This window comes from Hyperolius riggenbachi, chromosome 4 (genome assembly GCF_040937935.1).
Source record: "Hyperolius riggenbachi isolate aHypRig1 chromosome 4, aHypRig1.pri, whole genome shotgun sequence".
Taxonomy (NCBI): Eukaryota; Metazoa; Chordata; class Amphibia; order Anura; family Hyperoliidae; genus Hyperolius; species Hyperolius riggenbachi.
Genome location: NC_090649.1, coordinates 453780652 through 453794847, shown reverse-complemented (window position 1 = coordinate 453794847; position 14196 = coordinate 453780652). Strand labels below are relative to the sequence as shown.

The 14196-nt window shown below is 44.7% G+C and overlaps 1 protein-coding gene across 5 annotated transcripts in view; it reads right to left on the bottom strand.

The window, feature by feature from the left end:
- Positions 1-14196, bottom strand: part of BABAM2 (BRISC and BRCA1 A complex member 2) — a 316793-nt gene that overhangs the window by 8601 nt on the left and 293996 nt on the right. For 4 of the 5 annotated variants that reach the window (XM_068232739.1, XM_068232738.1, XM_068232741.1 and 1 more), the window contains one exon: positions 993-1903. The exons of the other annotated variant lie outside the window; for it this stretch is intronic. In XM_068232739.1, the coding sequence (XP_068088840.1) occupies positions 1840-1903 (64 nt within the window). In that variant the 3' untranslated portion in view covers positions 993-1839. Of the gene's footprint in view, positions 1-992; positions 1904-14196 lie in introns of those variants that run through there. 5 annotated transcript variants of the gene reach the window in all.

The following is a 14196-nucleotide window of genomic DNA, read 5'->3' as shown; positions in this document are numbered from 1 at the left end:
AATCAACAAAACCGGAATATCTCTTTAATGAAGATACTCCAGGACATGCTAATAACTGAGTTGATGCTGATGCAAAGAGGAACGGAAGTGAAAATAATGAATAAATAAAACTGCTCATTTTTTTTTTTACATTATTCATGATTTTTTAGTCAGTGTTTGCCCATTGGAAAATCTTTCTTCTCCCCAATTTACTTTCTGAAATTTATCACAGGCGGCAACATCTTTACTGCTGTCAGGTGATCTCTGTGGAATTTTTGGTTACAGAGAGTTCTAAAGCCAGTATAAAATATACCTGGTCTCCCATAATGCTCTAAGCATCACTAGGAAGATGGGGCTACCAGGGCTGTGGCATTAATACAAAAATCATCCGACTCCAACTCCGACTCCTCAGTTTATGAAACCACCGACTCCAGATACCCAAAATGGCTCCGACTCCTTAGTCTATTACTTACCAGGGCTGTGGGTTTGGTACAAAAATCATCCGACTCCAACTTCCGACCGGTTTATGAAACCACTGACCCTACTCCAAGTACCCAAAATTGCTCCGACTCAGATTCCTCGACTCCAACTTCGACTCCACAGCCGTTGGGGGCTACGCACCATTATACAGCAATATATAGATTTAGGAAGCATTTCTGATGCTGAAACCAGGATAATTACTATAAAAGTGGGTATCCTGAATAATTCAATGCATTCGACTATATGTCACTACAGTGCCTCTAACACACATGTATGCAGCTTGGAAATGGGCCAATTAAATGCATCTACTGCAGGATAGGGTTAGGCCATGCCCACACTGCATACATTTACATAAAACTCACATAATAATTGATTCAACTGAGAATGATCTCCTTCACTACCCATTTGTGGCGTGGCAGTGATGGCATCTGCCTACGGCCCGTGCATGGTGGTACCTAGAGGAACATGATCTGCAGCATCAATAAACATGGTCTCAGAATTGCTTTCGTTTTCTTTAATCAACCACTTTCAAATTCATCTATCAAAAAAAATTAATTTATTTACATTACTGGCGCTCATTAAATTGTACGGACCAAAGTCGGCGGGTCACTTGGCAAAACATTACCAAACTAATCCTAGCGCCAATGTGTAGGCAACTCCCCTGGATAGTCTCTTGGTTGATTCCTGTACACTCGCAGAGCCTCTGGAAGCTAGGTAAATACTGCACCAAAGGGCAGGGACTAGAACACAGCTAGCGGACACGGTGGAGGTGAGGGTACAGTGGAACGCGTACAACAGAGTTCAGAAAGTTCCCTTCTTTAGATTACGTTGAAAAAGTCAATCACGCTTGGGAGAGGCACTCTTGTGTGTCATCGATGGAGAAGATCAATTTTGGAGATAGACAAGTTCTCCTGCATGAAATCTCTTGCAGGAGAATTCATGGCATGTAAAGGGTTTGTAACTCACTGATTGGCTGTTGAAATCATATGATCACAGCTCAGTTCTGCTTGAAACAGGAAGTAAAACGGAGACACATCCAGCCATCCATGGTCTTACTAGTTTCCAGGCCACATATTCTTCTAGGAATTCTCCTGACGGAGATGTTATGCACAATAAACCATTTCTATTCATCACTGAAATATTCTCTGCATTTAGTCATGGGGCAGCAAGTACAGTTTTTCAAAATCATTACACTGCATCCACAAAATCACAGGCCTGCTCTGACCTCCGTCCATTCCAACCGTGTCTGAGGAAACCGCACGACCGTCGCTGGTACATTGGGATGGGCAATTTAGCTTATCAGATGGGGGGCAGTGATATTCTAATGCCAGCAATGATAAAGGGGTGGGGGCAGTGAAGACGGAACATTTCCTTTGTCCTCTAAAGCTTTCCATTGGCGAAGGCGGCTTCTTGGAACTGCGGAACGAAGCTTCGGAAATAAGCTCTGCGGGGAAACAAACAATGGAAGGTTAGGGATTGAAAAATGACAAAACCAAGTCAAGAAAATAAAGACTGGTGATTCATTGATGGACTGGTAAAATATACTTCTGGGGGCAAACTTTTGAGGACAATAATTTCAATTCTCCAGGTATAAAGGTTATATCATTGTGCTTGAGGAAAGGAACTGACTGTTCTTAAAGGGGAACTTCAGCCTAAACAAACATACTGTCATCAAGTTAAATTAGTTATGTTAATTAGAATAGATGGGTAATATAATCTCTTACCCACCCTGTTTTAAAAAAACAGGCAAATGTTTGTGATTCATGGGGGCTGCCATCTTTGTCATGGGGGCAGCCATATTTTTGGTTGAAAGGAGGTGACAAGGAGCAGGAGACACAGTTCCAACTGTCCTGTGTCCTGATTACCCCTCCCAGCTGCACACGCTAGGCTTCAAATGTCAAATTCAAAATGTAAAAAAAAAAAAATTGCACCAAAACAGCTTAACGAGAACAACAACATCAGAAATCCCATCATGCTTTGCACAGCATAAGGGGAAAACTGCCCGGGCAGTTTTCTTCTGTGCAGCTAAAAATGAGGCTTGTATAAGAGAAACAAAGTTCTGATGCTGTGAAACTGTTAAAGAAACACCAGGCCTTTTCAGTGCTGCTGAGTCAATTTTTAGTCCGGAGGTTCACTTTAAAACTTGACATCCAAAAGTATTTAGTTAACCAATTAAAAACTTCTACTTATTAAAAAGGACAACATAATGAGGGAAGGGGGGGTCATAAAAATGATGTCGCTATAATGGAGATACTATATTGGGGGATGGGCCCGATAAAGGTGTCGTAAAATGAGAAGTGCACTATAATGGGAGCAATATTAAAGGGGAAACCATGAAGAGGGGTGAGCGTAATAACAGGGACAAGATAATGGAAGGGTTGACATAATTCAGGAACATCAAGATGATGTCACTATAGTAGGGGAGGCACAGTAATGGGGGGGGGGGAAGCAATAAATTAAAATAGGGAGAGCATTATTATGGAGCAATATGCCAGAGGGAACTATAAGGGGAGCTGTAAGATGGAAGTGGGGTACTATAAATAAGGCAGCAATATAATGGAGACAGTATAATAGGAAAGCACCATAATTGGGCGGATCAGGTCATTTGGGCACGGTGATCAGCAGGCGTCTAATAGATGCTTGTGTAAATTATCGGTAATTGGGCGCCCAAGCGGTGAACCAATGTGGATAGCCGCCGATCGGCTCCTATATAGGAAACAATAGTTGTAGCCGATCTGAAACTATAGACCAAGCGGTCATTTGAGAGCCGGAGTTAATATTAGGAATGGAGGGGGGGGTATATTAGGCACTAAGAGAGGAGGGTTCAAGCAAGAATCTGTATCGTATAAGTGCATAGTAATATATATCGCTAATGAAAATGACCAATACAGTGTTTTTTGATAGCGGCACCACCCCGTGCCTTACCCATGTGGCGCCGCATTATGTACTCCTAATTGGGCACTATAAGGGGCGGGGCACTGTAAAATGTAACTATCAGCGATTGTTTGCTTTAGCCTTGAGGTTGACCTGCCCAGTAATGAGGGCCATTATGCCAGGAAGACCCCTCTGCTGCGATATCCGACAGACATAGAATTCAGGTTTTCACTGAGATCATTACATCCAATAACAGTGAACCCACCACTTCCGAGCGGACTGCTCCTGTAACTCCCACTATCAGCACGTAATAGAGCTGTCATTCCATCTCGCCTGTAGATGGGGAATTAGGATGAGCGCTCTGCATCCCGGATGTGCCCCCACCCTCCCCCACATCAGCTCCATCTTTAGCTCACAGAGCTGCCACGAGTGATAACATCACAATGAGACGGTATGAGGTTCTGCAGCGCGAGTCATTGTCACATTAATAATGCGGAGTGTGATATTCTCACCTGCTAATCGCAGGATTATCTACACTTAATACTTCTAATCCTGCAGCCCAGATGTTCTCCTGCCTGCAGCCAGCTGGGGATGAGTAGCTGCCGCTCGAAGCATTAGCCAGGGAAATAATAAAGTACATAGAGGTAACATTATTCTGTTGCTGCTTTTCAGAAACGGATCCGGATGTTTGGTGCGGAGGATGTATGACTTTTACTTATTATAAACCAGTGGTCCACAAACTACGGCCCGCGGGTTGAATAAGCCCTCTGAGGCTTATTCACTGGCCCCCCAAACACAAAATGTATAACTTATAGATGTGGCCCACTGCACCTTTAAATGACGGCGCCTCGGGTATAGAATAGCAGTGCTGGCACCACCCATCCACATACTGTAGAAGTCAGTGAGCAGTTATTCACTGGCTTCCAATCCAATTCTGCATCAGGTGACACTGCTGTCCAACTGGAGGGGGACAGAATTTACAACCAAACAGACTGGGAGGAAGATCTAAATTACCCAATAGGGAAAAGAGGCGCAGAAGGGGGACAAGGGGAGGAAGAAGGGAGTACCAAAAAAAGAAGGAAATAAAAGGGGAAGGAATATTCAACCTCAGTGGGGTCACTCTACCAAAGAATTACGGACACTGGATGAGGGACTTAAATTTGCCCCCAAAAAGGGATGGACAAATTTGCTACTTATATAGATCTGGAAAGATTCACTAGAAAGTTGAATCTTAAAAAGTACTACAGTAAAAGAGAAGGGCCAAGAATTTAAGCATGTCCACTAATTATAAACACACGTCCCTCAAAAATAATTCCATTTTCAACCCGCAGGAAACAGGTTTCCATGCAATCGGAGCCTTTAAAGGGAAGGTTCAGGGAGGGTGGGTAAAAAATAAAAATCAATTTCCACTTACCTGGGGCTTCCTCCAGCCCGTGGCAGGCAGGAGGTGCCCTCGCCGCCGCTCCGCAGGCTCCCGGTGGTCTCCGGTGGCCGACCCGACCTGGCCAGGCCGGCTGCCAGGTCGGGCTCTTCTGCGCTCCAAGGCCCGGAACTTCTGCGTCCCACGCCGGCGCTCTGACGTCATCGGACGTCCTCCGGGCTCTACTGCGCAGGCGCAGAACTACTGCGCTTGCGCAGTAGAGCCCGGAGGACGTCCGGTGACGTCAGCGCGCCGGCGCTCTGACGTCATCGGACGTCCTCCGGGCTCTACTGCGCAGGCGCAGAACTACTGCGCATGCGCAGTAGAGCCCGGAGGACGTCCGATGACGTCAGCGCGCCGGTGTGGGACGCAGAAGTTCCGGGCCTTGGAGCGCAGAAGAGCCCGACCTGGCAGCCGGCCTGGCCAGGTCGGGTCGGCCACCGGAGACCACCGGGAGCCTGCGGAGCGGCGGCGAGGGCACCTCCTGCCTGCCACGGGCTGGAGGAAGCCCCAGGTAAGTGGAAATTGATTTTTATTTTTTACCCACCCTCCCTGAACCTTCCCTTTAAGAAACTGGTAAGTAATGAGATTAGGGAGATGCCAGATAAGAAATATGTGGGAGTAGAGAATTTGGCCAAAGAACTGCTGGATACTAAGGGACTGGTTATCCGACCAGCAGATAAGGGAGGGGGAGTGGTGGTCCTTAATAAGGACCAATATAGAACTGAGTTAAACAGACTGGTCAATGACCGGGACACTTATGAACCACTGAGAGGGGATCCTACCCAGATATATTTGGGGGAATTGAGGACTATGTTGAGAGAGGGCCTGAACAAGGGATTTGTAAATGATGCTGAATTTAGGTTCCTGATACCCAATGCGCCCCGTATCGTGGTGATATATCAGGTCCCCAAGGTACATAAAGACCCTCGTAACCCCTCAGGCAGACCAATTCTAAGTGGCATCGGTTCAATTACACATCGTTGTGCCAGTATTTGGACATGTTCCTCCAACCATTAGTGAATAAACTTCCATGTGTACTGAGAGATACAAAGCACACGATACAAGAAATAGAAGGTTATAGAATAGAAGAAGGTAAGATATTAGTCACAGCGGACGTAGCATCGCTATATACAAGTATACCGCAGGAAAAGGGAATTGAAGCGGTTGAACACTATATGCACAAGGATGGTGAATTACCCACTGATCAGATTGAATTTTTATTGAAGCTATTGAGATTTGCTATGCAAAAGAATTATTTTTGGCACGGGGGGGGGGGGGGGGGGTATTTTATAGACAACACAGGGGATGTGCGATGGGGGCTGGATTTGCACCCAGCCTCGCAAATCTATATATGGGAAGATAGGAAGAGGGGGTTTTGGCACGACACTCATCACAGGGGATCTTAATTTGGAAAAGATACATTGATGACTTGTTAATGGTATTGGGGGGGGCACCAGAGAAGAGTTAGACACACTGTTTGACAGTATTAATGATAATAATTTGAACATTAAATTGTCCTATGATTGTAGCACAAGGGAAATTAATTTTTTGGATCTTCACTTAATGGTTGCAGATAGGGAAATCAAAGTAAAAACGTTCTTCAAAACTACAGATCGCAACGGATACATATCCACTAAGAGTGGATGTCTTAGGAGATGTCTTAATTTCGGGGAAAGAGAGTACCTGTTCAGCACCATTTACACATAATATAGAATATAAAGCATGACACAGTGTATGATGTTCCTATTAAACTAAGAAGAACCTTTCATAAAAGTCCATCATCCCCCAGAAGAAATCTCATTACTGTGGATGTGTCCTGTGACTCCGTCTGGAATGTCTCATTCTAGTGATTTACAGACCTCCAATATAACGAGAATATTTTACGCACTGTTGGAAAGTAAAATTACAGCAATTACCCCACAGAACAACCCATTGCTCTGCCCTAACAAACACAGGGATCTAATAAACAACAACAACAACAAGGGCTGCTTCCAAAGAAACACACTTTATGACATTCCAACAGCTGTAAAGGTCTCATAAATATGATGTCATGAGGTGCGGCCGAGAGGTCATAAACTTTGTAAATAACAGATATGCTTTAAAGGACAGCTGAAGTAAAAGGGATATGGAGGCAGCCATATTTATTTCCCTTTAAACAATGCCAGTTGCCTGGCAGTCCTGCTGATCTCTTTAGTTGCAACAGTGTTTGAACCACACACCCCAAAACAAGCCAGCAGCTAATCTTGTTAGATTTGTTTTTTGTGAGAAACACCTGATTGACATGCTTGTTCAGGGTCTATGGCTAAAAGTATTAAAGACAGAGGATCAGCAGGACAGCCAGGCAAGGTGCATCATATAAAAGGAAATAAATATGGCAGCCTCCATCTCCCGTTCACTTCAGACGTCCTTTAAGGGTTTTTGTTTTGAAGAGCCGTTCAGTTGAACAGCTTTACCATCAGACAGCGGAGGAGTGACAGGCCAGATGGCAGAATGAGACGATTCTATACTATGCATGTCAAACTCTGGCCCGCAGGCCAAATATTGCTCCCAGAGCCATCAAATATGGCCCACATGTGGTTGTCCTACTTTGCTTTATGTTTGTCCTAATTTGAATCCCCAAGGTAAGCTATGTTGGAGGTTAAGCCCTTGATCACCATGGAAGCCATATGGGGGAGGGAGAGGGAAAGCACTAGACACCAGGGAACTGTAAAGGGGATAGAGGGGGCCATTAGACACTAAGAACATGTATAGGGGAAGGAGGGAGGACTACTAAACACCAGGATACTGTTTAGGAGAGGAAGGGAGGACCACTAGAGGGAGGAGGAATTAGACACCAGGGAAATGTATAGGGGAGGAGGCATTAGACACCAGCCAGGGTAATGTATAGGGGAGGGGGAGCATTAGACACCAGGGAACTGCATAGAGGAGGAGGCATTAGACACCAGGGTAATGTATAGGGGGGGAGGCATTAGACACCAGGGTAATGTATAGGGGAGGGGGGAGCATTAGACACCAGGGATTGTTATAAGGGAGGGATGTTGGCTCGCAACTTGGTCCAAGTGTTCAATTTTGACCCACTTTGCATTTGAGTTTGACACCCTGCTCAGTGGCTTAACTACAATACATGGGGCCCCTCAGTGAAACTTTGATGGGGGCCCCAAATGTTCACACCCCTTCCCTCGTCTCTCCTTGGTGCCCTTCACAGCCTCGGGGCCCATCTCACAAGGGTCGTACAACAAGTGTGGCCATCAGGATCTTCACACCCATAACAAGTGTAGCCACAAAAACACCTGATGTGAAGTGTAGTCCTTTGTATAGGAGAAAGAGAAGGTTACTAGTTGGGGCCCCTCACAGCTCTGGGCCCCCCTCTTTAATGGCAGGGGCTGCTCCCCTCTAGTTACACCCCTGCCCCTGCTCTATACTATTTTTCCCAATAGTGGTCCTTTAAAAAGAAACTCCTTAAAAAGGGATACAAATCCGACCTAACATTCAATTAAAATGTGTTTTCCTATTTCTTATTACACACACAGTTACCATATTTTTTTGTGCACAAGTAATATTGTTTGTCTACAAATTACAAGTTCCCAAAGTACAGCTTATTTGCTCTGAAAGCTGCTGTTGCATTTTGTTGCATAGCTGCTGAATTTATACATGAAAATCTAGCCTTTGGAATTAAAACCATATTAAGCATAAAGGGTTTCATATGCAAGGTCACTTCAAAAGTACTCCACAATATCCCCTTCTGCATATACTTTCTAAAATTTTTTTTTTTTTTTAATAAGTGGAACAATATAACTTCATTCATGCCATACACACTGTCATGCATACCATGGAGCCACCTGAATCTCTAATAAAAATTCCCCATAAAAAGTTCTCCAATAAAATCCGTATAGATAAATGTATAGGGTCAATCCTCCTATGTGTTTATAACAGTCCCCTCCGTTATCTCAGAGTGTCTATCCACCTGCCGCAAAAGACGCTTTCAATCACTTGTGCGTCCAGTCACTTACGCGTCCTGCAGCTTTTCTAATTTTCACATGCGGGCTCCGGCCGGTAGCCTCGCAAGCAGGACTCCTCTCTCTTTCCGTATCGCTGCTCCCCCGGTATGGCGTCCGTTTGCAAGCTCCTTACAGCTCCGTGCGCTCCGGCTGTACAGCTTTCCGGGTGATTGGCCAGTTGGGAGTGACGTCACTTCCCTTTCCGGGCTCCTGCGTTCCAATGCGATTTCCTGCTTTCAAAGCTCCCATATGCAACCATGCACCTTATGCTGTACGTGCTTTTGTTGCAGAATGTGGAAACACTGCGTGGATGCTCCTAGAGCCCTTCACATCGACATGTTTCGATAGTATACGACTATCTTCATCAGGATGAGGGATACCCACAGGCCACCACTTCCTGCTTTTTATAGACATCCAGTCTATCAAATCTCCACCTTCCCTTAAAGGGGAACTTCATTCATTACTCATAGTTACCCTCAATTCTCTAAGTCTCAATTTTTCACCCTCCATAGATTATTTTTGCATTTTCTAAGCGTTTTTAGGCATTTATTGGGCGTTTTTAGGCATTTATTGGCCATTTTTCAGGCATTTTCAGGTGGCACTCAGGTGGCTCCCATTCATCTCATTGCAGGAAACCAAACATTTCCCATTCCTCATGAATGGGAGCCACCTGAGTGCATGGATCACCTGGGTCTCTAGGGAGGGAGAGGGGGAGCTTTTAGGAGGATGTTTTCAAAAAATGACTGAAAAATGATCAGAAAATGCCTGAAAAATGCCCAATAAATGCCTAAAACGCCCAAAAAATGCCCAATAAATGCCTAAAAACGCTTAGAAAATGCAAAAATAATCTATGGAGGGTGAAAAATTGAGACTTAGAGAATTGAGGGTAACTATGAGTAATGAATGAAGTTCCCCTTTAAAGGGAAGGTTCAAGCAAAATAAAAAATGAGTTTCACTTACCTGGGGCTTCTCCCAGCCCCATGCAGCCATCCTGTCCCCTCGCAGTCACTCACTGCTGCTCCAGTCCCCGGCTGGCAGCTTGCCGACCTCGGAGGTCGGCGGGACGCATTGTGTACATTTTTACGCATTCCCGCTACTGCAGGAACATTAACACATACATTTTTACGCATTACTGGTTTAATGCGTAAAAATGTACGCATTGAACTAGTAATGCGTAAAAATGTATGTGTTAATGTTCCTGCACTAGTGGGAATGCGTAAAAATGTACGCAATGCGTCCCGCCGACCTCCGAGGTCGGCAAGCTGCCAGCGGGGGACCGGAGCAGCAGTGAGTGGCTACGAGGGCACAGGATGGCTGCAGGGGGCTGGTAGAAGCCCCAGGTAAGTGAAACTCATTTTTTTATTTTGCTTGGACCTTCCCTTTAAGGGAAGGTGGAGATTTGATAGACTGGATGTCTATAAAAAGCAGGAAGTGGTGGCCTGTGGGTATCCCTCATCCTGATGAAGATAGTCGTATACTATCGAAACATGTCGATGTGAAGGGCTCTAGGAGCATCCACGCAGTGTTTCCACATTCTGCAACAAAAGCACGTACAGCATAAGGTGCATGGTTGCATATGGGAGCTTTGAAAGCAGGAAATCGCATTGGAACGCTGGTTGGAACGCAGGAGCCCGGAAAGGGAAGTGACGTCACTCCCAACTGGCCAATCACCCGGAAAGCTGTACAGCCGGAGCGCATGGAGCTGTAAGGAGCTTGCAAACGGACGCCATACCGGGGGAGCAGCGATACGGAAAGAGAGAGGAGTCCTGCTTGCGAGGCTACCGGCCGGAGCCCGCATGTGAAAATTAGAAAAGCTGCAGGACGCGTAAGTGACTGGACGCACAAGTGATTGAAAGCGTCTTTTGCGGCAGGTGGATAGACACTCTGAGATAACGGAGGGGACTGTTATAAACACATAGGAGGATTGACCCTATACATTTATCTATACGGATTTTATTGGAGAACTTTTTATGGGGAATTTTTATTAGAGATTCAGGTGGCTCCATGGTATGCATGACAGTGTGTATGGCATGAATGAAGTTATATTGTTCCACTTATTAAAATAATTTTTTTTTTAGAAAGTATATGCAGAAGGGGATATTGTGGAGTACTTTTGAAGTGACCTTGCATATGAAACCCTTTATGCTTATATGGTTTTAATTCCAAAGGCTAGATATATATATATATTTTTATGTATAGATAAATAAACTATCAATTATAAATTTGGATACGAGCGCTATTCTCTGTTTTTTGTCAATTTTATGTTTGGTGGGGATTAAAGGGATACCCACACCTTGAGAATCAAGCAGCTGACTGATTGGGGAGATAGGGAGACAGAGTAGCGCCTTTTTTTACTTCTCTTTCTTTTTGCTATACATGAAAATCTATCTAGTGTTCTCTTCTCAGCTGCACACAGAGAACAGTGAGAAAACAAGAAGCAGAGAGAGCTCAGGTTTCAGCACTCTGCTAATGTTGACTAAATGTAGCTGACAAAGCAATGTAAACAAAACATGTTATCACCTCTTTGGATGTGGCAGTAAGCTTTCCACTGAAGAAGAAAGTGCTGTTTTTAACTGAATGTTGTTCTGGTACCAGTGTTTTTTTATCCTGGTAGTACCTTTTTTGCTGTAAAGAATCTTTTACAGCAAAGAAGAAATGCTGAGTTTCATATCACAACACAACAAGAAAAAATTCAAACTTTTTTCTCATTGGAGAAGGAATGTCATGTGACCTTTTACAAAACAACTCCCCTCCCAACCCCACCCTGAAAATACATAGGAAGCAATGGGAGAGCTGAGGTAGATGAGCATAATGATGTAATTACGATTTCGCGAAATTTCGCGTAATTAGTGTAATTACGATTATGGCCGTAAGTACATAATCGTAATGAAGAAGGATTTCGCGAAATTAATGCGTATGGTCATGCTCCCAAGCGGAAAAGTTGACGCATGGATCAATGTTAGGTAGCCGCCGACTTTAAGGGTTAATAGCAAAGCCCCCTTAAATGCTAAGAGCCTCAAATGTGGAGAATATATTAAGGAGATCAGAAGGAATAAGAGGAAATTTTTTTTTTTCAAAAAGACCTTATAGTTTTTCAGAAAATCGATGTTAAAGTTTCAAAGGAAAAATGTATACATTTAAAAACCCGCCGACTTTAACGGTTAATAGCAAAGCCTGCTTAAAGTTTAGGAACACCAAATTCCCAGAGTATATTAAGGGGATCAGTGGGAATAAGAGGAAAATTTTTTTTTTCAAAAAGACCTTATAGTTTTTCAGAAAATCGATGTTAAAGTTTCAAAGGAAAAATGTATACATTTAAAAACCCGCCGACTTTAACGGTTAATAGCAAAGCCTGCTTAAAGTTTAGGAACACCAAATTCCCAGAGTATATTAAGGGGATCAGTGGGAATAAGAGGAAAATTTTTTTTTTCAAAAAGACCTTATAGTTTTTGAGAAAATCGATTTTTAAGTTTCAAGGGGGAAAATGTCTTTCAAATGCGGAAAATGTCAGTTTTTTTTGCACAGGTAACAATAGTGTATTATTTTCATAGATTCCCCCAAGTGGGAAGAGTTTTACTTACTTCGTTCTGAGTGTGGGAAATATAAAAAAAAAAAACGACGTGGGGTCCCCCCTCCCAGACCTCTTTAACCCCTTGTCCCCCATGCAGGCTGGGATAGCCAGAATGCGGAGCACCGGCCGCGTGGGGCTCCGCACCCTGACTATACCAGCCCGCATGGTCCATGGATTGGGGGGTCTCGGAAGGGGAGGGGCAGCCAAGCTTTCCCCTCCCCCTCCGAGCCCTTGTCCAATCCAAGGACAAGGGGCTCTTCTCCACCTCCGATGGGCGGTGGAGGTGGAGGCCGCGATTTCCTGGGGGGGGGGGGGGGGGTTCATGGTGGCATGGGTCCCCCAGATGCCCACCCCCCCCTCCCAGGAGAAATGAGTATAGAGGTACTTGTACCCCTTACCCATTTCCTTTAAGAGTTAAAAGTAAATAAACACACAAACACATAGAAAAAGTATTTTAATTGAACAAAAAACATAACCACGAAAAAAAAGTCCTTTAATATTCTTAATTAACCATAAATACTTACCTTTAAACCACAAATGATCCCTCGCAATAGCCTCGGAAATGTTCTATCAGTTACAATGTAACAAAGTTATTACAATGTAACAACTTTGTTACATTGTAACTACGCTGCACCCGACGTCACTCGCCGCTCAGCCGCCACATTGCAGGACGCTAAGTCCCCGCCGGCTCCCGCTGTCACCCCGCCCACATCTGTCACCTACATGTCACCCACATGTGGGTGACATGTGAGAGAGGCGGGGAAGGCAGCGGGAGCCGGCGGGGACTTAGCATCCTGCACGGACCCGACAGAGCTCTGAGCTACATAGCTCAGAGCTCTCTAAGCATCTTTGTATTTGGGATCCAAGGAGCCCCATTGGTCCTTAGCAGACCAATGGGGTTCCTTCTGATTTAAAGGAACCCCATTGGTCTGCTAAGGACCAATGGGGCTCCTTGGAGCCAAAATACAAAGATGCTTAGAGAGCTCTGAGCTATATAGCTCAGAGCTCTGTCGTGTCCGTGCAGGACGCGTATGCGGCGGCTGAGCGGCGAGTGACGTCGGGTGTGGCGTAGTTACAATGTAACAAAGTTGTTACATTGTAATAACTTTGTTACATTGTAACTGATAGAACATTTCCGAGGCTATTGCGAGGGATCATTTATTTAAAGGGACAGGTAAGTATTAATGGTTAATTAAGAATATTAAAGGACTTTTTTCGTGGTTATGTTTTTTGTTCAATTAAAATACTTTTTCTATGTGTTTGTGTGTTTATTTACTTTTAACTCTTAAAGGAAATGGGTAAGGGTTACAAGTACCTCTATACTCATTTCTCCTGGGAGGGGGGGTGGGCATCTGGGGGACCCCTTTTTAAAGGGGACTCCCAGATGCCACCATGAACCCCCCCCCAGGAAATCGCGGCCTCCACCTCCACCGCCCATCGGAGGTGGAGAAGAGCCCCTTGTCCTTGGATTGGACAAGGGCTCGGAGGGGGAGGGGAAAGCTTGGCTGCCCCTCCCCTTCCGAGACCCCCCAATCCATGGACCATGCGGGCTGGTATAGTCAGGGTGCAGAGCCCCACGCGGCCGGTGCTCCGCATTCTGGCTATCCCAGCCTGCATGGGGGACAAGGGGTTAAAGAGGTCTGGGAGGGGGGACCCCACGTCGTTTTTTTTTTATATTTCCCACACTCAGAACGAAGTAAGTAAAACTCTTCCCACTTGGGGGAATCTATGAAAATAATACACTTTTGTTACCTGTGCAAAAAAAACTGACATTTTCCGCATTTGAAAGACATTTTCCCCCTTGAAACTTAAAAATCGATTTTCTCAAAAACTATAAGGTCTTTTTGAAAAAAAAAATTTCCACTTATTCC